The 27,745-nt window shown below is 43.1% G+C and overlaps 2 protein-coding genes across 3 annotated transcripts in view; both read left to right on the top strand.

The window, feature by feature from the left end:
• The window catches only part of MAPKAPK5 (MAPK activated protein kinase 5), a 42,138-nt gene extending 28,639 nt beyond the window's left edge, over positions 1-13,499 (top strand). The window contains exons 8-14 of one of the 2 annotated variants that reach the window (XM_030292221.1): positions 3,058-3,138; positions 5,736-5,923; positions 8,284-8,404; positions 11,036-11,166; positions 11,428-11,543; positions 12,607-12,711; positions 13,044-13,499. In XM_030292221.1, the coding sequence (XP_030148081.1) occupies positions 3,058-3,138; positions 5,736-5,923; positions 8,284-8,404; positions 11,036-11,166; positions 11,428-11,543; positions 12,607-12,711; positions 13,044-13,138 (837 nt within the window). In that variant the 3' untranslated portion in view covers positions 13,139-13,499. Of the gene's footprint in view, positions 1-3,057; positions 3,139-5,735; positions 5,924-8,283; positions 8,405-11,035; positions 11,167-11,427; positions 11,550-12,606; positions 12,712-13,043 lie in introns of both variants that reach the window. The other variant, XM_030292220.1, reaches the window with a different exon arrangement.
• Positions 13,500-17,340: 3,841 nt separating this feature from the next.
• Positions 17,341-20,003, top strand: LOC116738415 (disintegrin and metalloproteinase domain-containing protein 1-like). Its single transcript, XM_032595472.1, has one exon. It carries the CDS (start codon positions 17,392-17,394, stop codon positions 19,867-19,869), a length of 2,478 nt encoding a protein of 825 aa, XP_032451363.1. The 5' UTR covers positions 17,341-17,391; the 3' UTR covers positions 19,870-20,003.
• The last annotated feature ends 7,742 nt before the right edge of the window (positions 20,004-27,745 follow it).

The following is a 27,745-nucleotide window of genomic DNA, read 5'->3' as shown; positions in this document are numbered from 1 at the left end:
TAATTTGTAAGTTTTAATATATATATTTATATAATCTCATTAAACCATCACCACAATCAAGGTAGTGAACATATCCATCACCCTCAAAAGTTTTAGTGTACTCCTTGGTAATCTTTCCCTGCCTCTCTTCTTGTCCTCTGATTCCCAGGCAACCAGTGATCTGCTTTCTGTCATTATAGATTATTTGCATTTTCTGCAGATTTATGTGTAAAGTAGCACATCATCCAGTATATTCAGTTTTGGGTGTTTTCTTTCACTCAGTGTAATTACATGTTGTTACATGTATCAGTAAATAGTTTAGTTGTTTTTACTGCTAATAAGTATTCCATTATGTTGGTGTATCTTGATTTGTTTGTCCATTCATCTATTGGTGGATATGTGGTTGTTTCAGTTTTGGGCTATTACAAATAAAGCTCTTATAAACATTTGTGTACAAGTTTTTGTACAAAATTATTTTCTTTTCTCTTGGATAAATACCTAGAAGTGGAATAGCTAGATCATTATTTACAACCTGACTGTGTTCCAGAGTGGTTGTACGATTTTACATCCACATCAGCAGTGTCTGAGAGTGTAAGGTGTCCACACTCTTACCAGCATTTGGTATGGGCAGTCTTTTATTATTATTTTTAAGTTATTTATTTATTTATTTTATTATTATTTTTAAGTTATTTAAGTTATTTATTGAGGGAGGTGGGGGAGAGGGCAACGAGAGAGGGAGAGAGAGAATCCCAAGCAGGCTCCACCCTCGAACCCATTAACCTGTGAAATTGTGATCTGAGCCAAAATCAAGCGTCAGATGCTTAATCAACTGAGCCAATCAGGTGCCCTGGGCAGTCTTTTTTAGTGGGCATGCAGTGGTATTTCATTGTGCTTTTAATTTGCATATGCATAATGACTAAATGATGTTGAGCATCTTTTCATGGTGCTTCTTTGCCTTTTGTGTATTTTCTTTGGTGAGGCATCTGTTCAAATCTTTTTCCCATTTTAATTTTAATTTAATTTAATTATTTTTATTTATTTATTTAATTTTGAGAGAGAGAGAGAGAGAGAGAGAGCGAGCGAGCGTGAGAGCGTGAGTGGGGGGGGCAGAGAGAGGGGGAAGAGTGAGAATCCCAAACAGGCTCCACGCTGTCAGCACAGAACCCAACATGGTGGGGCTCAAACCCACAGACCATGAGATTATGACCTAAACTGAAATCAAGAGTTGGTCGCTCAACTAACTGAGCCACCCAGGTGCCCCACCCCATTTTTAAAATTGTGTTGTTTTCTTTTATTGCCGAATTTGAGAATTCTTTATGTATTCTGGATATAAGTCCTTTATCAGATATATGCTTTGGAAAGATTTTCTTCCAGTCTGTGGCTTATCTTTTCATTCTCTTAACAGTGTCTTTTGAAGAGCAAAAGATTTTAATTTTGGTGAAAGCCAATTTATCAATTTTTAAAAATGTTTCATGGACTCAGCTTTTGGCCTCCTATGTAAGAAATCTTTGTCTAACCCAAGATCTCCTCATACAAGTTTTATAGTTTCAGGCTTTACATTTAGGTGTGTGATCCATTTTGATATAATTTTTGTGTAATGCATGAGTATGGATCCACATTAATTTTTTAGCATTTGTGTATCCAGTTCTGGTGCCATTTGTTGAAAAGGCTATCTTTTCTTCGTTGCATTGCTTTTGAGCCTTTGTCAATGATCAGTTGAATGTACATGTGTGGGTTTAATTTTGGATTATCTGTTCTGTTCCAGTGATCTGCTTGTCTTTAACAAGTACTGTACTGTCTTGATTACTGTGACTTTATGATAATTATATAATATAATAATTATTTTATAATAATATAAAATAAGGTAGTGTTAGCCAACTTTGTTCTTTTTCATAGTTGTTTTAGCTATTTTAATTTCTTTACATTTCCATATGAACTTAAGAGTCAGCTGTTAAATTCTACAAAAAAGTTTGTTGGAATTTTGACTAGGGTTCTTTTAGAAGTATGGTTCAATGTAGGGGCACTGACACCCAAACAATACCGAGCCTTCCAATCCATAAGCAGGCTGTATTGCTCCATTTTTTTTTTTTTTTTTGCCTTTAGTTTTTCTTAACAACATTTGTGTAGTTTTCAGTGTATAGGTCTTTCCCATCTTTGTTAGATTTATCCTTACTGTTTTTTGTGCTATTATAAACAGTATTTTCTTTTTCAGGTTTAATTAATTCGCTTTATTTCTCTTGTGTAAGAACACTGTGTGGTGACCATAGCTGGAGCCTGAGTTCTCTGCATGGAGACTCTCTGATGTGGTCAAGATGGTCAGTGAATTCCTGACAGGGAGCCTTGGTGAACACAGTCTCTTTCCAGAGTGTCAGGGGGAAGGCAGCTATAGATCTTGGAGATGACATCGAAGATTGCTTTGGCCAAGTTGCCCCAGGTGACATTGCAGCCCCTGGCCGAGGTGTGGCAGCTGTCATCAACACCTGCCATCAGCAGCTTCATGGGCATGGGGGTCTGGGTGTGCAAGGGAAGCAGACCAGCACAGAGTTGCATCATCCTGTCACTTTCAAGTAATCTGTGGGGTGTGCCAGTATTGTTCCCCCAGGGGTCTCCCTGCCCAGGACAATGGAGAGCTTGGCCAGGATGATGGCCCCATGGTTACCTCTTTGGAACACTTAACACCCAGACCTACATGACTGCTATAGTCCTTGATGGCAACAAGTACCTCAAACCTGATCCACTGGCCAGCGCTGGTCTGCTTTTATACAGGCATAAGGGAATGTCTGTGTCTCCAGGAAAAATACATGATCTCAGATGCCTTGATGGGCAGGAAGAAGAGTTCAGTCTCTTTTAAGGACTTGATCTTCATGTCCTTGACCTGGGCAAATACTGATAAATTGTTGGTTGTAAGAGGGGTAAAAGGTTTTTGACAGTTTGTGTTTTACAGAAGTTGTTGTTGTTGTTGTTTTTAATTATTGACCACCAGTGTCTACCCTCTTCAGCCTTCCAGCATTCTTTCTCCAGTTGTAGGTCGTTGCTGTGGTTTTCAATAAATTGTCCCCTTTGGTCTGACTCTGACAGGTACTGGAGGCGCAGAGAAGGCATCAGAAGGAGAAATCTGGCATCATACCTACCTCACCAACACCCTACACTTACAACAAGGTAGGGGAAGAGATACTTGCCTTCACCCCTCAGGTGTAGCCCCTCTTCTGTGAGGTGTTTGTGGCTCTTTGGGAATGTGGCTAATTCCATTCTTATCCCTTAATAATATTCCTGCCCAAAAAGCTGGCAGCAGCCACACATGCAGAAGAGTACTTGGAATTCAAGTTTTTGTCTGATGAAATATGAAATAAGGTTCTTAGCAATTGAGGTTTTGCAGCAGGAACCAAGGGCGATGGTTGCCTGTAGGTTATTTATTTGGGTAACTGTATAGTCCACTGACCACATTTAAAAGACATGGTTGTCTTGCTTTTTTGAGGTGGAGGCCGTTTCTGAGAATGTTCCATGGCCATTCTTTCTCACCCAAAAATACTGAACTTAGAACAGTGTCTGTGACACACAGCATGTGTTCCTGGTACTATCACAGTTCTCAGTCTGTAGTCTAGGCATCAGGATCTCTGCTCTAAAGCACAAGTATATTAGGGCCTTTTAAAACAGGTCCTGGAGTCACTGAGTAGATCAGAAAAAAAAATGATGCTGCTTGGGGACTCATGGCTGAATGTAGATGACAGAGAAGGACTCGAGTGTGGTAAAAAGGCAGTAGGCCAGCTCTTCTTGGGTCCCACACCTTGGAGGGTGCCACGTATTCCTATAGTGTCTGCACACATGTACACACAGACATACATATGAAAGAACACACAGGGACCTCTGCCACTCATGACCCTGTGCTTTGCACTGTCACTGGCACAGTGTAACCAGAACCTTGAACATCTACTTTCATGATTAACACTCATCAGTCCCCAAGTAATTACTGCTCCACATCTTGGTCTTACAGACTCAAAACCACAGGCAGCTCTGCTCTTATGGGGTGACGGTTTGAGGGCTGTGCTGATTACGGCATCAGACTCAGAAACTGCTTCCTGCTTCTTGATGCAGGCAGGAAGTGAGGGGTAGAAGCACTCAGATGACATTGATCCACTTGCTAAAATCTCGGCATGAATGCAGTGAATTCTTGTGTGATATATTATTTTCTGGTGCTATTTTTTTCTTCTTTTCCTGTTCCATTTTGTAAACCCTGTGGTGCTCATGAATTAGCATGGGATTCATAAAAATGATGCACTGTACATGAGTAGCATGTTGAAATAATAAACAGCTTTTGAATAATAAACATTACTTTTGAACGTGTATATAAGTTCGTCTAGAGATAATCTTTATATTGGCAACTAAATGAACACTGAATGCTACACTTGCAAATAATATTTTCACAAAAATATATAATAAGATACAATTAAATTTTTAGAAGTTAAACATATCAACCTCAATTTTATTTTATTTTATTTTTTTTAACGTTTATTTATTTTTGAGACAGAGAGAGACAGAGCATGAACGGGGGTGGGGCAGAGAGAGAGGGAGACACAGAATGGGAAGCAGGCTCCAGGCTCTGAGCCATCAGCCCAGAGCCCGACGTGGGGCTCAAACTCACGGACCACGAGATCGTGACCTGAGCTGAAGTTGGACGCTTAACCGACTGAGCCACCCAGGCGCCCTATCAACCTCAATTTTAAAAAGTAGTATCAGTTTCCTCATGTGGAAAGGGAGGGATTTGAATTATTTTTAAGATTCCTTTCACTTCTATAATTTTTTAATTATGTTCTATAGCATGGGTCATGCCATCTACGAATACCCATTAGTATGATGCCAAAACATGGGTGGGAGTACCTGAGACACCCCATTTTCCAAGCTTTTCTCAGCAGGACGCAGCTGTGGTATGGCGAGAGCATGTGGCCTCAGTGGCAGGCTCCCTGGGCTGCCTCTCTCAGGCAGACACTGCTTTTGTCCTGCAATTCAAGACAGGCTTGAATTGGAGCCTCTGAGGACCCAGGTTCTGAGGCAGGTAGAGCTGCATTTAACTAAATTAGGAGTGTTTTATTAATGATCATGTTGTGACTATTGCCCATGAAGGCACCTTAACACCTACAGACAAAGTAGTTTGTGGCAATTTTCTTTCTTTCCCAAGATCTTCCCCAAGAATGGTGTATGGTCTGGCGCATGGGTGCAATGAGTCATCAAAGGAATGCTTTTAGACCTCCTGTTCTTCCTCTACTGTCTCTTTCTGATCTGTGTCAAACTGCTTTGGGTTTTGATGAAATGACTTGTGCTATATTATAGGGTCAACCTGCCTGTGTCCTAGCTACTTGGTTCCTGTACCCTCAACCTTGCCCAGGTTGACCTAGCACATGTTTCCCAACCAGCTGGTTTATATCTGTTACGTCTGTAGCTGGAGATGAAGTGTCGTACACCTGTACCCAAGGCTCAGCTAGTAGCTTGGGCCTGAGCAATGAGAATAAAATTGACTGTTTATTTCACCCTAGACTGGCCTTGTGTGCTGGTGTGTATATATGTAGCAGTGGTGGCATATAAAACATATGGAGAGAAAGGTTAGTTCCCTTAAGACTTCCTGAAACTTTTCCAGTCTCTGTTAAGTGATTTTTGGAGATACCAGCCTGTGTATTTTAGGGGCTGTCTCTGGGCTGGTCCTGGGGGCTTTATTTTGGAGCTGTACCTCTGCTCATAAGTGACTATTTTCTTTTTTCTTTCAGAGCTGTGACCTGTGGTCCCTAGGGGTGATTATCTACGTGATGTTATGTGGATACCCTCCTTTTTACTCCAAACACCACAGCCGGACTATCCCAAAGGATATGCGGAGAAAGATCATGACAGGCAGTTTTGAGTTCCCAGAAGAAGAGTGGAGCCAGATCTCGGAGATGGCCAAAGATGTTGTGAGGAAGTGAGTCCCCATGCTGCAGGGTGGGGAGGCCAAGGAGGCCTAAGGTGGTGGAGCACAAGGGAAAAGTCATTGGTTTCCCAGGCATGTTCCTTCCTGTTTGCACATCATAGAATTCTCATCCCTGCGGTCTGAGATGAGAGCTCTGCATTTCCACCTTGATGAAAATGGAGCTTTGCTCCCACCTGCTGCATTCTTAGAATTTGTCCTCAGGGATGTGAACCCAGGTCCCTTGGTAGCTACTGTCTCTGTGAACATTAATTTAGGACCTTAAGTGGTAAGCCCTGTGGTGTGCCCTTCCTGCATGTTAGCCAGTCACGTGGAAAAGACGTGGCATCAGGAACTGAACTCAGGGGCTAAGATGACAATGACACTTTGGCTTTTCATTCTTTGGCTGCTGGGGGTATGCGGCTGATTGTGTAGGCCTCTAGACTCCCCACTGCTGAGATAGATTTAGAAGATTTAGTCCTAGTGAGTGGGTGAGGGAGAGTTGACAGAGTCCTTTGGTAGCTGAAGGACTAGGTAAGAAGTCAGACCTAAATTTGAGGTGTATTTCCCTTTCCTGCCTGCCTGTGTGGGAGGCCCAGTTGCCTGGGATTTGGGCGGCTGATTGTGTAGGCCTCTAGACTCCCCACTGCTGAGATAGATTTAGAAGATTTAGTCCTAGTGAGTGGGTGAGGGAGAGTTGACAGAGTCCTTTGGTAGCTGAAGGACTAGGTAAGAAGTCAGACCTAAATTTGAGGTGTATTTCCCTTTCCTGCCTGCCTGTGTGGGAGGCCCAGTTGCCTGGGATTTGGGCACTCTTCCAGCATTCCTACTGCTTTATGTTCACTGAGCAATTTTCCCTCTTTTGGTTTCAGTTTCTTCATCTGTAATGCGATGAAGATAGGCATTAACGGGGCAGTGCCCGGGAGCTGTCTCCTGACACCACAGCCATTTCTCTGTGGAGATTACTCCCTTTCAAAAGTGAGCTTATCCCACTGGTTAAGGATCTATGTATATAAAGAGGGACTAGTTTCTAAAATCTGTAAGTAAAACTTCTTAGGAGGGCGGAGGGCAGAGGCAATGTTTATAGCATCATTTGTCTTCCCATGCTGTTTCCACACTGTATTCTCAGCTACTTAACCAAAACATCAGTATCCTCTAAGTGGTTCTTTGTCAGTTCTGTAGAATATATTTCCTGTCCCTAGAGTGACATTGATTATCTTCTTTCAGCTTCGGGATTCTTTTTCTTTTTCTTTTTCTTTTTCTTTTTCTTTTTCTTTTTCTTTTTCTTTTTCTTTTTCTTTTTCTTTCCTTCCCTTTCCCTTTCCCTTTCCCTTTCCCTTTCCCTTTCCCTTTCCTTTCCTTCTTTTCCCTATGTTTGTTTGTTTTTTTTTGAGGTGGGGGAAGGGGCAGAGTGAGGGGGAGAGAAAAAATCCCTAGCAGGCTCCGCACTGTCAATGCAGAGCCCGATGCGGGGCTCACACCCACAAACCGTGAGATCATACATGACCTGAGCTGAAATCAAGAGTCAGATGCTTAACTGACTGAGCCACCCAGGCGCCCCTTGGATTCTTTTCTAAATAATCCTTTCTTTAGAATCTGAAGCTGTTTGTTCAGAATGACCCAGAGGTTGCAGAGAACCTGAAAGAGCAAGTGCACGTGTTGTCCTGACTCTGACATTTATAGTGGGAGGATATGTAGTTGGAAGGAGGGGCTGTAAAAAGCCTAGGACACATGCTAAAGTGAGCTAAGAATGGCATCAGCATGAACAGACAAGATGTAAAGAAGTACGATCAAAATGCAGATGGTACATAGCAATACATTCAGCTTAGAAGGAAATGCCTTCCCCTCTCAGAAACTCTAAATTTTTAGCTTTTGAATGTTTTTGGAATAAAGGGTTCATATGGTTTTATCACAAGTCAGTTTTATCAGTTTTATCACAAGTAGCAACCTGGGTTTTCATTACTGAATGACCCTCTTTGTAGCCACTATCAGCCAAAAGAGCACTTTGAATCCCATTTGGAAATTGGAGCCTGCTGTCCTAAAAAACATGAACGTGGAGATTCAAGTCTCAGGAACTATAAGCTGTATGTGGGCTTATTGAACCTAGAACTCAGTCTGAAGTATCACTGGATTAAGCCTTTTCCTGTCTTTTTTATCTCACTCTGTCTAGTATAGAAAGGACTAGCAAAGGACAACAGTGCCCTCACAACTAATGGCTAGGGACTAGAACCCCACCCCTTCCTGCAGATGGAAAGCCTAAGCTTGTAGGAGTTTGTAGAAAGTCAGAAGCTGGAGCTGGTAAGAACCAGACCCAGGAACTTCCTGGCCTTCTGGAAGCAACTATGCACAGCACCCTGTTGGCCTTTTCTCCACAGGCTCTTAAAGGTCAAACCAGAGGAAAGACTCACCATCGAGGGCGTGTTGGACCACCCGTGGCTCAACTCGACAGAGGCCTTGGATAATGTGCTACCCTCTGCTCAACTGATGATGGATAAGGTTTTGAATGATGCTTACTTTGTTCACCAAAAAGGCTTTGTTGAGAAGGAATGCTGGGACAAAGTTCAGCGAGGGCTCAAAGCGGAGCAATACAGAGAACTCAGTCTTTACCAGAGAGGTGTCCCTGCTTTCCTGAAAGTCAGGATCTGAAATAAAAGCGTCTTTGCATAAAAGACCAGATCAGGGCCCAGTGAATACACACTAAAGGAAAACCCAAATCCTTCATATTTGTGCTGTGGGGTTGAGGGGCACATAGTACTGTGAGACACCCTCCCTTCCCCTGAGGGGTTTAAACAAGACTGGTTGGAAAGACCAATTTACCTGAAACAGGGAGGGAACATTTCAGACATCAGAGCTTTGCATGCTGCATTTTCTATGAATGCTGTGGGAATTCAGAAAAAGAGAACATCTTTGAAGGGGTGTAACTAGGGAAGAGTTCCCAAAGAGAAGGCAACCCTCCCATATTTTAATTACTGCATGGCAGTTTTTAACCGGTTCATGGGTTTAGCCATGAGCTGCCTCAAAGAATATGAGCAGATAGCATAAGTGCCCAAGTGTGGGGAACACCAGGAGCAAACAATTACAGACCGAAGTGCCTGAGTGGGAAAAATCACCTAGCTTATTAATGGGAAGTCCGGGAGACATCTGTGGCAGGGCCAGGCTTTGAAAGTACACAGAGGAGCTTAAGTCTTAGTAGCGCATAACTGAGGGGCCTTTGTAAATTTGGGGGAAGATATTTGCCACAGGGAAGGTATTTAGGGATGGTCAGCCAGACTTGCAGACTTGCCAACCTAAGACTTCTGCAGTCATCTGCAAGCTGAGGGGCAACTCTAGGAGCAGAGAAGTAGAGACATATGAATAGACTCAATATTTTCTAAGACAAATTTCTATAGTTTTTGATGACTTAGTAGATATTAAGGGGACAATGGGTGTCATATCTAGTGATACCATTGACAAATAGAGGGAAATCAGGAACAAAACTGGTTTAGGTCAAGGCAAGTCTCTTAGATTTTAGATACTGTTTAGACGGACATGTAAATGAATGAGATGTGTTGTGTGGGACTATAGTGTAGTTGAGAGGTAAAGGCAGTGATGTAGACGTGAGTTTTACCCAGTTAGAAGGCACGGGGTTGAAGTGTGAGGAAGGGTAAGGGAATAATAGGAAAAAAATTTTCAGTCTTCCCTTAGTTTTGGTGGAGTATGGGAAAGAAAGAGCTGGAAAGAACAGAGTTCTTTGCCATATCTGATTTTGTGTCGTTGTCCTCCTGGTTTAAATATGCCCAGTCGTCCAGAATTGGTTTGATCGGTCCAAAATCCTGAGATAATTTAAATCGGCACATGGGGGTTATAGTGTGGCTTTCCTCAAGATCTTGGGATTGAAGAAATAAGATTGCTTTCTGGAGTTACTTTAGACTTAGTGTATAATGAAGCCAAATATGGATATGCAGAATCTTCTCAATGAGAAAGAGTGGCCCCTAGGCCTCTAAGATGGAACTGCAAGGTGACAGACCATATATTCCCATTTTTGAAGAAATAATGGGGTCATGATGTAGGTTGGCTAACTCTGAAGTGCAGAAAAATGGCCACATATATAGATGTTGGATAGTGTCCATCTAAGCCCTGCCTAGGAGATGGAGTCTGAGCTGACAACCTTGAGCTGTTCTCATCTTTTTGATTGGGCCATCACTGATAAGGGTGATGTGAGGATCCAGTGGAGTTCAGCCAAGGCCAGCTATTATAGTTCCCTTAAATGAGTTCAAACTCTACCTGATATAATTGCATGCTTAACAGGGAACTACTTTTTAAAACTATCAAATTTTATTGTTGAAATTCAAATAGTACAGAGGTATATAAAATAAAAAGCATAAATTCCTTTTCATTCCCCTGGCCTCAGTCTCACCCTTCAGAGATGAGGTAATCTATGGCTTAATGTATCCTTACTGATCTTATTTTGTGGAGACACACACACACTCACAGTTTGGCCTGTTTAAAAATATAAACATGGGATCATCTTGTTCTTAGAAAGCTTTCTGCTGATTATTTATCTTCCTTAATTGGTCTGCCCATAGTAGGAGCCGGCACTGGTCACAAAGACACAGACTTCAAAAGTTCTAGACTCCATTGACAGTTATTTCTCATTGTAAATTAATTGACTGGCTTATAGATCAGTTTCTGTGGTCTACCATGCTTATCGTATGAAGTAGTTGGGGTTCTGAGCCATCAGGGCTGAAATGATTGTCTACACTGTGGGGGCAGTGAATAAATGCCACTACAGGAGACTTCTCAGGCAGCAGCTTACCAGCCTTTCCCCTGATGGCCACGAATGCCTCTCTTTACACTTGCTCTTGCCAGTGACTGTGAACATAAGTCTTGTTAGCACTTCTTACTTGCATTTCTGTCCACACGCAGGGAAGAAGAGCTAGCTGTTGTATGGCCCTTCGTTTGCCTGGTATTCCCTGGGCTTGCCAATCCGTGGGGAAGAATGCTCTGGCTTATCAAAATTTGTATACTGCCAGCATAACAGTGAAACTGCCTTCTTAGTTCTTTGAGCTTCTCCTTCCTACTCTCTTAGATTGGCTCTTTAGGTGCCCTGAAGTGAGTGTGAAAACTGATGACAGTGTTTACATTCAGGCGGTGGTTGCAGGAATCCAGCAGGCTCATGCAGAACAGTTGGCCAACATGAGAATCCAGGATCTGAAAGTCAGCCTCAAACCCCTGCACTCTGTGAACAACCCCATTCTGAGAAAAAGGAAATTACTCGGGTAACTAAGCTTATTTTGTGGATTCTCCATGGTTGGTGTGCCTGAGTGCAGGATTGGGAGAGGTCAGCCAGGGGTCTGCCCTTTTCCTACCTCTTAAGAGGGTGGAAAGGATGGCTTGTTAAATAGCATGAGGAGGTGGAGACACTCTATAGTTAATCATTTATCTGAAAAATGTGCTGCCTTATCTTTAGAGTAAACAGCTGTGGAGAGTTGGTTTTTGAGGTTTCACCTTGTTATTACCTCTCTCCCAAACTTTTAAAGCACCAAGCCAAAGGACGGTGTTTATATCCACGACCGTGAAAATGGAGCCGAGGATTCAAATGTTGCCTTGGAAAAGCTCCGAGATGTGATTGCTCAGTGTATTCTCCCCCAGGCTGGTAAAGGTCACGCCATTTACCATTGTTCCGTGTGTGTGAGTGTGAGTGTGTGTGTGTGCACGTGCTCACATGCACATGACAGAAGGAGTGGTTTAACTTGAGGCTGTCTGTTTCATCTTTGTGTTGTAAGAAAATAATTATACAAATTATTTAAATTATAAGTTTATATAAATTATTATGTAATTTTATATATGTATAAATCTGTGCCCACTAAAAAGAGAAGGCAGTGGGAACTCAGAAAGGTGGTAAGTTTCGTCCCTCTTTTGGTTTTCTGTGAAACTGCTAGTTGACGTATAATTGCCCGCGTCTGGTGCAGCATGCAGTTTAGTGTTTTCTTAGTTTGTTAACGAGGGCACAGGATAGAAGATGGAGAACGGAAAATGGGGACAGGGTCAGGATCAGCTTGTGAAAGTCAGGAACGTTTCTGGAGCGTTTAGAGTACAAGGCCGTCATTAACTTGTGGATATAAAGAGAATACCTCCCAAGTTCAGAAGTGACCCCTGCTGCTACTTGTATCATGGGCAGAGTGTGACTCGTGCATGTCTCCTTTTGAGTGACAGCTTTCTTTTAATACACTCACTGGGGTGTCATGGACTCTCCTCAGCAGATGAATGAGAGGCTTCAAGTAGTAGACCAGAAAACCATCTAGATTTCTTGGGTTTTAAGAGAACTCCCAGGGTGTACCGCGGCTTCCAAAGTAAGAAATGAGCCTAGGACAAAGAGGTGGTCCCCTCAGCCTTGCTCTCCCTTCGTCGTTTGGTCTCTTAGGTTAACCAGGTATTCTTGCTCAGCAGCAGAGTCTGACTCTGCCTGTTTCCCATACCCCAGTGCTAAGACCCTGGGGCCACGAGAGGAGTTGTGTGAGGCTGTCAGAATAAGAGTTCAGAGCCCAGAAGTGGCCTCCATATAAGGTAGGGACTAGTAGTAACAACAGTGTCTGTGAAAGTTTGCCCCTTAACTCACCACTTCTCAACAAGCTGGACATCATGTCCTTCCGTCTCTGACACTTCACATCCCATGATGCCACAGGAAAACGCAACTTCTTCTTCATCTTTATTAATAGGAGAGAATGAAGATGAAAAGCTGAATGAAGTAATGCAGGAGGCTTGGAAGTATAACCGGGAATGCAAACTCCTAAGAGATACTCTGCAAAGCTTCAGTTGGAATGGTAGGAAACTTACTTCTCCCTTTCTCCATGAACGCGGAGAAGTCATTACATGTGGAACATGGAGGATGTCTGGGGGCTGAGCTGGGGCTATTTTGAGGGGAAGTGAGGCTAGAAAGTGAGTGGAGTACTCTGGGATGGGGTTAGTCCTGCTTAACTGCACAGGCATGGACGTCCAGCCCTCTCACTTGCTTTCCAGAGTTCAGATGAACTTTGTGCTGCAGATTCCACACTGCAGAGCCCCAGTCTCACACCCCTTGGGTACCTTACTGGATCCCTGTTAACAATCTCACTCCAAACATTTGGAGACTGACCTTTTTTTTTGTGCATTTCAGGTCGTGGATTCACAGATAAAGTGGATCGACTAAAACTGGCAGAAATTGTGAAGCAAGTGATAGAAGAACAAACCATGTCCCATGAATCCCAATAATGACGGCTTCAGACTTTTTTTTTTAACAATTTGAAAAATTATTCTTTAATGTATAAAATAATTTTTATGTAAATTAATAAATCATAATTTCATTTCCACATTACTTAAAGACGCTGTATAGATTTAAATACAGAACTTACTCATAGTATAGTTCATTTGTTTGTAAGAAAAGCTCAGTTCCTAGAGATATACTATTATTCTAGGACTGTTTTCTCATATGTTTGTAAGATGATAGATGGTATTGTCAACAAGATTGTTTTATTTGTAATAAAGTATACAAAAACCATTTGTCAGTGATAGACAAAGGGCCGACGATACTGACCTGTCTGTTCAGTAAACATTTGAATCAAGTACTGTGGAATCTGGTCTCACTCACCCTGTGTATTTGCTTTCTGCACCATCGGTAGATTAGCTCTGGTGCCAAACAAATTTTTGTGGATCCATATTGCAGACTGCCTGCTGGAACCCGCAGGATGCCAACTCCCATGATAGAAGAGGCAAGGAGCTGAGGCCTCATTTCTCTTGTCCCTAATTCCTTAGAGAAAAGTGGTAACATTTCTTTTTTTTTTGGGTCAGATCTTTTCAAAGGTATGGGGGGTTTCTTACGTCTAACAAGATTTCGAGTTTATTCTTTTCATGTAGAACCAGAGCTTCATTCTGCTCCTCTAAGGTCCTGCTCAGTCCTCTTCCCTTCCCCACAGGCCTCACCAAGCTCTGTTGCTGCTGCTTCCGTTTTTCTGTTCTCCTGGCCCTTTTTATCAGATAATTTTTCTGAGAAAGTTACATATCATGTAAACTAGACTACTGGATTAGCATCTAAAATGGTCCAGTTTTTTCTTCTAAAGCTGCCCTTTTACTCTCTGATATTTCAGCCTGCGCTTCGTGTTGGCATCCCCAGGCTACGTCTATTTCGTTCAGTGCCCTTCATTTTCAGGAAGGGTGGTTTTCGGCCAGAGATCAACTGTTTGAATGGAAAACAAGGCTGGATGCTTTTTTCTGTTGTGCACACGAGCTTCCATAACAAACCGTTATTTGTTTGTGTGTTTGGCAGTTTTTGGCGGGTGCCTGTGTTGGTAAATAGAAGGGCTAACAGGCAAACTCCAATTCATAGAGCAGAGGAAGATGGTCGCAGGTGCAATTCTTCACTTTTGTCCTGTCACATTCTCTTTGATCAAAATTGACCTCACAGAGCTCACTTCTTTTCTTATGATTTGTCCACTTTGCTGAGCATGTCCTCAGGATGACATTTGGTTAGTATGCATCACATGTATGTGACTGACTGGAAATACATGATAAAAACACAAAGCATCTTATAAGGATTACCTTGTCATATTGGGTACTAGATACTTTTAACGGTAAGGCTCCCTAATCTTAGGTGACTGGTAACTGTTGTAAATGGATACCCTGTAAGGAGAATTCAGTGCTTTTAAATACGGCAAAATCGAAGAGTTAGGCAGCAGAGAAAAACAAAATGTTTTCTTATTTATTGACCAGAAGACTTAGCTGAGAGTTGAATTAAGGGTTGAATTAAGTTATTGTTTTTTTAGTGAAATGCAGTCTTACAAATCGCTTACTGCAATCAGGAAAAATGCTGCACTTATTTCTAGAAGAACAGAATGAATGTTCACCTGTTGTTTTTCTCAGGGCAGAGGTATTGGTTGGAGGAAGGAAGGCCATAGTTAACTTTGTTACTCTTTTTTTTCAGAGTAGATACTGGTATGCCCAGTCTACCATTAATTTCTCGATTTGTTATTAGGGTACCTTCCAAAGGCTCTGGATGATTTTTTTTTTTTTTTTTCCTTTAGCATGTGGTGAATTTTAGGCATGATCTAAAAGGACATCCACAATAGTGCTTCCTTTTACTCTAAGCAACAGTTGCCCACATTTTAGTCACACCGGGCCGAATTAATCTGGCCCCCAAAAGAAGCGCTGCGTCCACATATGCCCACATGAGAGAGCTCCATGCTGGAAGCTGGTGAATACCCTGGAGGACAGTCTAGCTGTTGTAATGCAAAAGTGGGTCTTATTTTGGACCCCTGACAGAACAGTAGTTCCCAAAGGACGCAGAGCTGTTTGTGGTCTTCAAAGTGGAATTTCGTTTGTGGGGTTTGTAGGCCAGTAGCAAATTCTGTTTTGGTATGCCAGTCAGGTTTCCTAATAAAGCAAATTTCACATGTAACTGGATGTGAAACAAAATCAGCTTCGTCTCTTCCTACCTCTAAATGCCTCTACCTGCAGGCAGTTCACATTGTAAGAACAGTTCTTGTAGGCAGGTTAGAGTCTCCAGTTTTCCCACATGATTTGCTAACCCTCTGTTTAACCAAAACCATTACTTACCACTCAAATGCCTATAGACTTTAACATAGTTATAAATCTGCTTGATGTAAAACAATTTGTGTTATCTTTCCGGTTAAGTGTATAAGCATAGGAAAATACCTGTCAGATACCTGTCTGAAACATAGGAGGATAGCTTTTTAGCTTTTTAAAGCTAGAAATAGGTACGCTTTTTAGGGGCACCTGGCTGGCTCATCAGTGGAGTGTGCCACTCTTGATCTTGTGTGATGAGTTCAAGCCCCACATTGGGCATAGAGCCTACTTAAGAAGTGAAAAAATTTTTTTCTCTAGATAACTTTTTAAGAAGAGTTTGTTGTATTCTTGTGAGAAAGAACAAATTGAAGGGATTATTGGTTAAAGAACTCAAATGATCTAAATCAGACCTTGTTTGTGAACACGTATATGTGTATGTATTAAAGAAAATGTGTTTCAATTTAAAAACTGAAAACCTGGATACAGTTAGCTTTAATTATATTTCTATTTAAAAAGTAGTAGTGTTCTTTTATTATTGATTTGGTTCTTTTATCCCACAAAGTGACTCAATTTGTCCTACATGTTTGGTTAAAATACAGGGAAATACCTTAAGTTTGTATTAATTTCCAAATTATATAATTTGAAGAGGCTTTCTTCTCTTATATAAAATAAAAGAAGAAATCTAGCTAGAAATCATCTTACCTTATTTGCTATAAATTTCTTAATATTTGCTAGATGCTAATGATGCCAGATGCTAATGATAAATTTTATCATCTGTATTAGGAATTAAATATAATTGAGGTGACCTGCTCTCCTGCTCACATCTGAGATCTTGTGGTACTGAACCATTCCTTTTTGAACTAGATAGGGCATATCTCCATTGTTGAGTGTTAGTTGTAGTCATAACCCTTACTTCAAAGGTTTTATATTGTAAATGTTTGACTTGATATAAAATTATTTCTATGCAAGACAAAATATGTATGGTCTTATTTTAGTTCATCTTAGAATGCACAGGAGAATAACTATGCAAAGAATGTGGATAGATAGTGCTTTTTCTCCCTTTTGATTTTGTACTGCAAAATACCCCAGGAAATTGACACAAAACCAAATCCAAAGACTTACACAGACAGTACAGTTCAATTTTAGTGAAAAGAGTGAAGAAATCTTCAAAAAAATTCTTACAGACTCCAGTTTTTATTTTCTTGGTGAAATGGTAACTAGATACCTACTTAGTTTCTTTTTGTGTTGGGTCTGTTGGGAGGAACTGAATGCTGATCTTCCTCACTTACATATTTCCATGGTAAAACTGAGCTCATTTCATTTGTCACTTAATATGTGCATTAGGAAAACTTCATAGCAGAAAAAATATGTTTATATGCAGATATAAAATGTCTAAACTGAATGTGTAACGAACAAAGGCTGACAAAGGAGGCTTGGGCTGCGAAACAGTATCCTGAATGCTACAGAAATGGGGACGGGGAGGCATGGGCAACAGAGAATTTTGTCCTGTTCAGAGATCCCCAAAGGATCCCTGTCCCCTCCCCCCAACCTCCTGCCAGAATGTTGGATTTCAAAGAATGAACAGATTAACGGATATCAGGAGTAGTGTGGCCTGGGTTGAGAATAAGGATAATTTGCCCGAGTTATAGTACTGGCTGGATCATTACAGTCTGCCCACATGGCATCTCTCTGTGAGGACAAAGGGAACTTACCCAAGGAACGTTAGAGCTACTGCTGTTGGAAGGAAGTCATATGGTAAGGGAACTAGAAAAGGCCAAGAGCAAGTAGAAATACAGTCCCTAAGTCTGTAACCCAAGAGCTGGACAGCAGCCATCCCTAAGGGAGCCAGCCCAGATCTGGGGCTGATACTTGAGTCTCTGAGGCTCAACATGCTAGGCAGAGCTGCTGCTGTAGGACGGAAGCCCTGCAGTGCCAACTGATTCACAATGGCTGTTTCAGTGGCAGCCTCTTTGAGACCCCCTGCCTCTATACTGTCATCATGGAAAAACCAAGGGGCCTCGAAAGAGGGTAAGGTAAAGTTTCAGATTTGGGCTCAGCAGAAGAGGAACTTGAGGCTGGGGCAAGTGCCAGAACCCTCGTGTGTCAGATTGGGGATTGTGCTGCTGTTGGTGATTTTCCTGCCAAGCATGTACTGTGACCTGGGATCTGTATATTACACGTCCTACAAAATAGTCATCCCCAGGCGGCTGACTGTTCAGGAAAGGAACACCCCAGTGAAAGACACATCCTATATGCTCTTAATGCAGGGCCAGGAATGGATGATTCACCTGAAGGCGAAGAGAGACTGTTTTGTGAAGAACTTTCCAGTCTTCAGCTACCACGGTGGCGTCCTGGGGCAAGAAATGCCTTTCATCTCACATGACTGTCACTATGAAGGCTACATAGAAGGAGTCCCGGGTTCTTTTGTTTCTCTCAACACCTGTTCAGGCCTCAGGGGCATCCTGATTAAGGAGGGGAAACCCTATGGCATTAAGCCCAAGGACACTTCGAAACGCTCTGAACATGTGTTGTACACGATGGCACACCAAGCTCGAGTCTCCTGTGGGGTCACTTCCAAAGGCAGCCAAGTGGCGCCTGCCAGCCGGCAGCAGGGGAGCAGGAAGCCTCACAGTCCACAGGCACCGTCCTCCTTTTGGTCACACACCAAGTACGTGGAGATGTTTGTCGTGGTCAACAACCAGCGGTTCCAAATGTGGGGCAGTGACGTCAGTGAGACAGTCCAGAGGGTCATGGACATCACCGCTCTGGCCAACAGCTTCACCAGGGGGATAAACGCAGAGGTGGTGCTGGCTGGAATGGAGATTTGGACCGAGGGGGACCTCATAGAAGTCGCGGCGGACTTGCAAGTTACACTCGGGAATTTCAACAGCTGGAGACAGGAGAAGCTCTCCCGTCGTGTGAAGCACGATGTTGCCCACATGATCGTCGGACATCGTCCTGAAGGAGACGTGGGACAGGCATTTCTCAGTGGTGCCTGTTCAAGTGGCTTTGCGGCAGCCGTTGAGTCCTTCCATCATGAAGACGTCCTCCTGTTTGCAGCGCTCATGGCCCATGAGCTTGGGCACAACTTGGGCATTCGGCACGACCACTCGGCCTGCGCTTGTAGAGATAAACGCTTGTGCCTCATGCGTGAAAATATCACCAAAGAAGGTGGCTTCAGCAACTGCAGCTCTGATTACTTCTACCAGTTCCTCCGGGAACACAAAGGGGGCTGCCTATTTAACAAGCCTCGGCCCCAACATCGCCTGCGTAGGAATGCAGAGTGTGGAAATGGTGTGTTGGAGGACAATGAGGAGTGTGACTGCGGACCTGACTGTGGTGATCACCGGTGCTGTGACCAAACATGTAGGCTGAAGGAGCATGCACAGTGTAGTGATGGACTATGCTGTTCTGATTGCCAGTTGAGACATAAGGGATTCATGTGTCGTCCTGCTCTTGGAGAGTGTGACCTCCCTGAATATTGTGATGGTACCTCCGGAGAATGCCCCATAGACCGCTATAAGCAAGATGGCACACCGTGTGACAGAATTCACTATTGTTTTGGCGGCCGGTGTAAGAACCCTGATAATCAATGTGTGGATATATATGGGTCCCCTGCAAGGTCTGCCCCAGAAGACTGTTACATTTCCATGAACACCAAAGGAGACCGGTTCGGGAACTGTGGCTTGTGGGCCTCGTCTAGGACAAAGTATGTTAATTGCTCTGATGATCATATATTTTGTGGGAAACTTATATGTACAAATATTAGACGGATACCAGCAATCAAACCCCACCATACTCTGATCCAGGTACCTCACAAAGATGACTGGTGCTGGAGCATGGATGCCTATAACATGACCGACATCCCCGATGATGGAGAGGTGCACAACGGCACTCTTTGTGCCCCACACAAAGTCTGCATGAATTACTCCTGCACTGATCATGCCGTGCTCCACTACGACTGTGAACCTAATGAAATGTGTAATGGGAGAGGAGTCTGCAACAATTTAAGGCACTGTCATTGTGAGGCTGGCTATGCACCCCCTGACTGCAAAGCTGCAGGAAATGGGGGTAGCGTGGACAGTGGCCCTCCTGGAAAGCCACATGATGGAAATCCAAGTGAAGATGAAAGCAGAAGTCACAGTGTTTCTCGTAGTAATTCTGGCAGAGGTTGTGAGAATGAAGATGAAAGCAAAGGCCTTTCCAGGATGGTGTACTTATTCGCCTTATTTCTTTTAATAGTATTTTTAAGTCTGATTATTGGTGCCATTATTGGGGCTGGAAAGGAGAGATCACAGTGCCAACAAAAGGTTCTAGAAGATACTCAAGAAACTGTACCAGAAACAGAAGTAGGCAGATTAGAGGAAGAACCAGGGGGAAAAATGAGTAGTGACAGGAAGAAGGCCAATATAGCAAATACCTGAATCATTAGGTGGAATAGAGGCTCAGTGGAGCAAACATGAAGTTTACACTGACGGCTGCAGGCCCTGATAGGAAGTCTACAGCCTGTGGAAAGGTAAACTGTGCGAGGAGGACTTTTCTTCTTCAACTTCGTCACTGGTTATCTATGCATATGTAAAATTACTTATAAAAATATTTCAAATTTTCATTTTCACATTTTATGAAGCATTTAAATTAAACTTTTCTCATGAAATATTCAGATAAATATATTGCCTTAGTAGGTCCAGTTTCTGAGTAATCTGTCTTTTATGGATATAATCTTCCACCTATTTTACTGGGTGTACAGCATTATTTATGCTTATATATATTGCAGTCCCAGGCTTTTTCACCCCACTTAAAACTACACATTATGTTAGAAAGTTGTTTATATGTTCATTGTTCTAATTTGCCCTGAAGTTTATACATGAAATGAAACGATTTTAAATTAGTAAGTAAATAAATATATGTGTTCAAACAACACATCACTTTAGGCTTTATATGGCCTATAACCTGGATGTCCTTTAGTTCTGCAGTTTCTTGAAAGAGCTCCATTAATTCAGGATGGTATGATTACTCTGGTTGTTGTAAATGGGCCAGAGGTGGGCAACCTAGCCAAGAAGCAATCTTGACCAGTGCTCAGTTAAAATACCCGTTTTACCTTTTTCTATTTTCTGCTTTATTAAAAATATTTGTTTCTCAATTCCTTTATTAAGTTAATACCTGTTGAGTGAGTGTAGAAAGGAACAGAGCTTTAAGTGGTACTTAATTGTAAAGACAGCACAAACACATTTAATAACTACATAATCCAATAGCACAAGACACTGTGTAAAACGCTTTGCATTCCTTGCCTTAATTTTATCTTCCCATCTACACTCTGAGACCTCCATCTGCTACATGAGGACACAGACATCACAGAGTTCGGGTGGAACTTGTGTCCTGCCTCAGGTACGACGGAATCTACATTCCCCCCTGCTTCATGAGCCTGGCCTTCAGTAAAAAAAGTGACCAGAACAACCATCGGTATGTCCTCAATTGCCCAGAACATGGCTTCTTCCTCAGTGACTCTAACGAAACAAAACCTTTACGGGATGGATGCTGATTGCTGTCACGAACCTACCACGTTGTGTAGTCATTACTGATGAAAAGTGCCTTTACCCCATTACATCCTGACCTCCTGGAGTGGAAGGTTCATATCCTACTCAGCTTGAGGTCTCAGCTCATTGTAGGTGCTCAGTAAATGTTGGCCAAGTGAAGGACTTAGCCAGAACCAACCTTAAAATAGGAGGGTAACTTCTATGGATGGCACTGGCCAAAACCTTGCTCAGGTGCAGTGTTGCTGCTACAGGTCTAGCATTCTGAGCCTCAGGGAAGTTCCTGAGCATCAGTCCCTGCCGACACTTTTGCTGAGTCCCTCTTCTAACTGCTTGACCTACGTGAGCAGGAAAGAGCAGACAAGGGAAGGATAGGACCTGATTTCTGCTTTTTTAGAAGCTTAATTACTTTTGGTGGAACAAAACTAAACGTCAGGGTAAAATTCAAAATCACGACTTCAGGTATGTAAGATTCTAGGTCATGAGATTTGCTGGTAACCGAATCTCAGAGTGTTTTATGACAGATCAGGATTTGCGGTGAAAACGTACCATTAATTAGTAGTGAGCTGAGAGCTTTGGGAACAAGGGCAGACTGGGTAAATGAAGGCCCCCACATGTAAACTTGTGGCTAGAGTCTTTTGAAAAAGATGTGGAGGATTTCTGCTGAAAAGCACTTCAGTGGAGAACCGGAGGGATGACATTCCTAACTGCACATGTGATGGGGACTATGATAAAAGCTAAAAAGCATCACATATTTTTGCTAGCTTTTCAAGTATAAGGGAATCATGATTTACGTATGGGGTGATTACACTTAGCTAATTAAATGGTGTTCTTAAAAGACCAAAAGTCAGATGGAAAATCGAGAATCAATCAATAAAACCTATTTAAAACTTCACAATGTTTGACAACAAAATGTACAAAAAATTAGCAGTACGGAAGTGGCAGGTAGAATAGGCTATTTTTAGTTGCTGTCCTTATGATTGCAAGACGAGGTTGAAGGCAGGGAACAAAGGTTAGGACAGGCTATTCGAATGAACTTCCTCTGAAAAACTGATAGAAAATGGGACATGTTTCTAACTGCCAGGTAGATCTTAAGAAGTGTGGAACCCCCAAATTCTAGGGATTAAAGGTTGGGGTTCTTTAGGATCTGCTGTAGAAGGGAGGTGACCAATTTTAAGAGAGGAGGTAGGGGCACTCGGGTTTGAGGTTCAGCCTTCTGCATTTTGTGTGATTGTTTCTACAAAGCCCACTCTTTCACCAGATTCCCTCCCCCAGCATGTTTGGGGGATTCTGAGGAAGGCTTGATTACGTGTTCCAGTGATCTCTGTTGGTAGTCACTCATGACCCAGCCAGCTGCAGCCCCAAGAGATTCTGACAGTGACTCCTTGCCGTCCTTCACCTGCCTTCCCTGGGTGGCTATTGTCCTCTCTGTGCTCCCTAAGACTGGTGGAGACCAAGACCCTTCCCTTAGTTTCCCAAAGCACAGCTAAGTCCAGGCTCTAGATTTTTATCCAGACTTAGAGGGAGCAAAAGGAAACTTAATATGGAAAAGAACGCACTCGGATGTGGCATTAATGTTCGTGGAGTCCAGAGGTCATATCTCTTCCTCCGTGGGTGACTTGGATAGGTGCTCTCTTTCTTTGGATGCCCCCAACCTGACATCTTTCTTTGTCCATGCAGGAGTACTCTGGGGAATATCCTCATAACTTGGACTCAAACACCAACCTCTCCTCTGGGGCTCAGCTGAAGGAAAAATAAAAGATTTACCTTCAACACAGGTGACATTATCAACCTCACAGGGATGCAGTTCTGCACTAAGTAACGTTTTGCCCTGGTTTGCAATGTTTCTTGACAACGTATTAAAAATGGAAATAAAAACTTCCAGTGTTTACAAACTTAATTTCAGAACAGAATGTTGCTGTTTCCTTTGGGCAAATATGCTCATTGAAATGTTTTCTCAAAACCAAGGTAGACTTCTTCCAAGAATGTTTGCAAAATGCTGACTTTTTAAAATTAATACTCCCCCTGCTTCTGGGCATTTATCTTTAAAAAGTTTTGGACTAGGAAAGGAAAGGAAAAAAGGTCCATACCACTTCTGCTATTTAATAAAATTATGCAAGTTTTACGTGAGGAGGTTATGCTGCAAGGAAATGAATGAGGGTAAGCAAGGTGTTGGGTTAGTATGTGAATGACAAAGCCATGGGGACTCTTCTCACAGTTAGAAAACTATATTTAACATAGCTACAAAAGAAACAGCAGAGATGGAATCATGGCTGACCAAGTGTTTACAAGCACCTGCCCGTTTTACTGCTGTAAACTACCTAACCAGGCTTCTTAAGGCCTTCCTAAGCTTCTACAGACGCTGATCTCGTCACCACAGTCTGGAGTTCAGGAACTTCCACTGCTCTCTCGTTTTCTAGAGCAGAAGATGTAAACCTGGTGTGGCATTAAAGGGCCGTGACAATTGGGTCCTCCTGTCCTTTGTCTCCTATGACTTTTGAAAACATGCAGGCCCTCCTTCCTCACCTCAGTATGTCTGACAGGAAGGACCCGTGTCCTCACTACATGCCATGGCCACTTCCCACTCTGGGCTTTTGATTCCACCAAATAACCTTACTCTTCCCCACCCCTGCTTGGTTCAACCATCACAGCTCCGGACAGGCTCTTGAAACTGCTCCAGCAAACGTTTCTCTACTTTTCTGAAGAAAACATGGGTTCTCTTTGAGGATACTCATGGAAAGAACTAAGAGGGGAGTCGGTATGAAACAGACCATCAAGTGATGGTTTTCTACAGAACAGCAGTACCCATCCTTGTCCTTCCTTGAGTGAAATCTCCGATGAGTACTTTGAGCACAAGAAATGTGTTTACTCAGGTGACATGTTCTCAGAATCTCAAATTCTGGAGGTATTCATGCATTAGTAGAGAAATGGAAAAAAAGCCGTGTGAGACACAAAAGGAGTGAGCTTCGAAGCCGCAACATGTCTTCTAGTAACGCGTTTCCAGTGGCCGAATAATCACAAGCAGGGTGTCCGTGCAGACAATTTCGCATGAAAAAGGTGCAGGAGAGAAGGCCGTCCCTCATGCCATCCACTGACTCCTTTTCCACCCAAAGCCTTCCTTTATGGTCCATAGGTAAGCTAGGCCAGTAGAAAAATACAGCTATGCAATTAAGTATGTGAAATAAAGCAAAGGCTACCAATTCAGTGCTTTGTAAAAATAAGAATAGACCCCAACTTGGAGGTAACTGATCTGTCAGGATTTAAGAAAAGCCCACAGACAGGAATCTATAAAACTTTTGCAACAAAATGATACCAGTACATCAGATCCCCCAACTATTCAGAGTCTCTCCTGAAGTATTTACATTTTCTATCACAATATGAACCTAGAAAAAGAAACCATTAGTTTTATTCATGATTTTTTCCAAAACAGATACAATTTTTTAAAAATGTTTGTTTATTTTTGAGAGAGAGAAAGAGACAGAGTGAGAGCAGGGGAGGGGCACAGAGAGAGGGAGACACAGAATCTGAAGCGGGCTCCAGGCTCCGCGCTGTCAGCACAGAGCCTGATGTGGGGCTCCATCTCACAAACTGTGAGGTTGTGACCTGAGCCAACGTCGGACACTTAACCGAATGAGCCACTTGGGCGCCCCCAAAACAGATACAATTTTTAATCATCTTTCTTGTCATGTTCGCCATTTTGATGACCAATGTAAATGTCTAGTAGTGTTTTACAAAACAATTTAAGCATAAGAGAAAACAATAGGCTACCTTTCCTAAGCACTGTGAGAGTTCTCTTCTCCTCCTTGGATGCTAAGAGCATGAGTGCCGAGTAAGCATTGAGTCCTGTGCTCTCCTAGCCTAATAAATCCAACCAGGAAGAACTTTCTGAGGGTAAACAGTAACTTTTTTTAAAAAAGAAGAAAGTCGGGGCACCTGGTTGGCTCAGTGGCTTAACTAAGCATCCGACTTCGGCTCAGGTCATGATCTCACGGTCCGTGAGTTTGAGCCCCTTGTTGGGCTCTGTGCTGACCGCTCAGAGTCTGGAGCATGCTTCAGTTTCTGCATCTCTGTCTCTCTCTGCCTCTTCCCCGCTTACTCTCTGTCTCTGTCTCTCTCAAAAATAAATAAACATTAAAAATTTTTTAAATAAATAAATAAAAGAAGAAAGTCACCTTTCTTCTTATCGAGGGGGCTTTCACATTCCGTGTCCCTAAATCCTAAGCGTTACATTCTAGCTCACTGGTCTTGAACAGGAAACCTCACTTCCTTGGGCCTGGGTTTCTGCCTCAGTATGATGACCCACAAAGGCTACCTCTCACAGAACGGTTGAGAGATTAAGTTCAGTAATGTGTGTGTGTGCTGGTATCCAGTGCAGTGCTTGGCATACAGTGGGTGCTCGAATAAACACCGAGAAGATCTAACATCAACTGTGACAATGGCTGTAAGACTCTATTAATTGTACGTTGTTCCACAACGGTAAGGTCTGTCCACTCCTGAGTCATAATACTGAATTTCCTTTATACCTATGGCATTCTGACCTACCCTATATACGGTCATTTGCAAACATATTCTACTTCCTCTACTAAACTGAAAATCTCTGGGGATGAGGAGGAATAAGATTTGGCTAATGTGGCAATCACTGCCTTGGGCCCAGTCCTTACCCACGTAAGACTGGTAAGGACTTTATTCTTTTCCTTAGACCCCTCTCAAGACCATAGTGGCATTAAAACAGTCTTGCTTCTTGGATCCTAAGTCACGGATTCTAGCCTTCTCCTTCTTCTGACTGTATCCTCAATCCTTAAGGTGCAAATGGCTCGGGATGGACCAAATTGGCACATTTGAGCCTTGCTGTCCAAGCCCAAGGCTTTTCATAGAACTCTAATTTTACTATTAAACTGACACGTGTCACTTCTCCCCATCCATCCATTCATTCATTCATTGTCTCACTTGTTCATTCGTTCCACCACTAGTGAGTCTTTACCTATGAACTGTACTACCAGTACAATAGACATGGTAGTAAATAAGACAAAGCCCCAGATCCCATGGAAATTTTAAAAAATTATGAACCCGGCACAAACAAAAGGATAACGACATGAAGTGCCAGGTTATAATCTGTGTGATGGAACAAAATGAAGCAGGGCAAGGGGAAGTAGAGTGATGTCAGGGTGGACTGTTATATGAAGGCAGTGGTCAGAGAAGACCTGTGTGAGAAGGTGACATTTGAGGAGAGACAGGTAGAAAGTAAGGGCAAGGGCGCCTGGGTGGCTCAGTCGGTTAAGCATCCGACTTCAGCTCAAGTCATCATCTTATAGTCTGTGCGTTCAAGCCCCCTGCCGGGCTCTGTGCTGACAGCTTGGACCCTGGAGCCTGCTTCGGATTCTGTGTCTCCCTCTCTCTGCCCCTCCCCTGCTCGCTCTCAGTCTCTCTCTCTCAAAAATGAACACAACTTTTTCAAAAAAGAAGGTGACAGCAGAAGCTCAGCAGGTATCAGGGGAAGAACAAACCTGGCAGAGGGAAGTCTAGGTGGAAAGGTCCTGAGATGGCAGCATGCTTGGCATGTTTGAAGAATAGCAGGGAGGTCAGCATTATCTGGACACAATGAGCATGGTGGAGAGTAGCAGTTGAGGGCTGTGGGTGGAGACAGATCACATGAAGACTTGGTAAGCATTGGTAAGGAGTTATGTTTTCTATTCAGTGGAGATGGGAAGCATGGAGGGGCTTCAGCAAAGGAGTGACCAGAGCGGAGAAGTACTGAAGGATCACTCCATATGCTACATGATCAAGGAACAGGCAGGGGTAGGGCGATGAGCCACTGTGTGAGCAGAGAATCCTTACAGACCTTGGGATTTGCCAAGTGGGAGATATCAGAGGCTTTGAGGATGGTGGTTGAAGTGTCAGTGGTGAGAAGAGGCTAGAGTCTGGGAGGATTATGAGGTAGAGCTCAAAGGATTTGCCGTGGGAGCAGATGTAGAGTGTGAGACAAAGGCGGGAAGGACAACCCCAGTGGCTCCGCCCTGAGCAACTGCAAGAACAGAGTTGCCATTTACTGAGGGGCAGAGGAGTGTAGAAAGAGCAGCCGTTGCACATGTTTAGTTTGAGATGCCTATTACACACCTAAGCGGGCATGCCAGGCCGGCAGCGAGAGAGGACTGAGTCTAGAAGTCAGGAGAGAAGTCAGCTACAGATGTATATTTGAGAGTTGTCAGTATGGAGATGATATCCAAGCTAGGGACAGGCTGACACTGTCCTGGGAGTGCTCTAGGGAGACAGCAGCTAGAGAAAGGAACAGATCTGAGGACTGGGTGAGGACTTAGCTCCAGGACATTCCATGTGTAGGTGTTGATAAGATGAGGATTCAGGAAAGAAGTGGGAGAAGTGGCTGGTATGGTAGGGCTACCACCAGGAGAGAGCACTGTCCTGAAAACCAAGCAAGAACGTGTTTCTGGGAGAGTTTTACACTTCAAACCCAGTCCACCCGCAAATTCTCTTGGCTCTATCATCAACATATATCCAGAATGTGACCTCTTATCACCACCGTCCCCACCCCACTCTCCAGTGCACTGCAAGCCATCATCTACTCCCTCTTGGCCAACTGTAGAGTCTCTAGCTGGTCTCTCTGCTTCCACCCTGGTTCCCCTCAATAGCCTACTTTCCACCCAGCGGGCAGGGTGATTGTTTTAAAAGGCAAGGCAGAACATACCCATCATCTTTTAAATGCTGTCAATAGGCCCGTAAGGTGAGGACGGAGTGGTGATCCTTTGATTTGACA

Source organism: Lynx canadensis, chromosome D3 (assembly GCF_007474595.2).
Source record: "Lynx canadensis isolate LIC74 chromosome D3, mLynCan4.pri.v2, whole genome shotgun sequence".
Lineage (NCBI taxonomy): Eukaryota > Metazoa > Chordata > Mammalia > Carnivora > Felidae > Lynx > Lynx canadensis.
This window is presented reverse-complemented; position numbering and strand designations above follow the sequence as displayed.

Coding starts and splice junctions, on each gene's coding strand:
- LOC116738415 (XM_032595472.1), top strand. CDS start 17,392: ATGGCTGTTTCAGTGGCAGCCTCTTTGAGACCCCCTGCCTCTATACTG.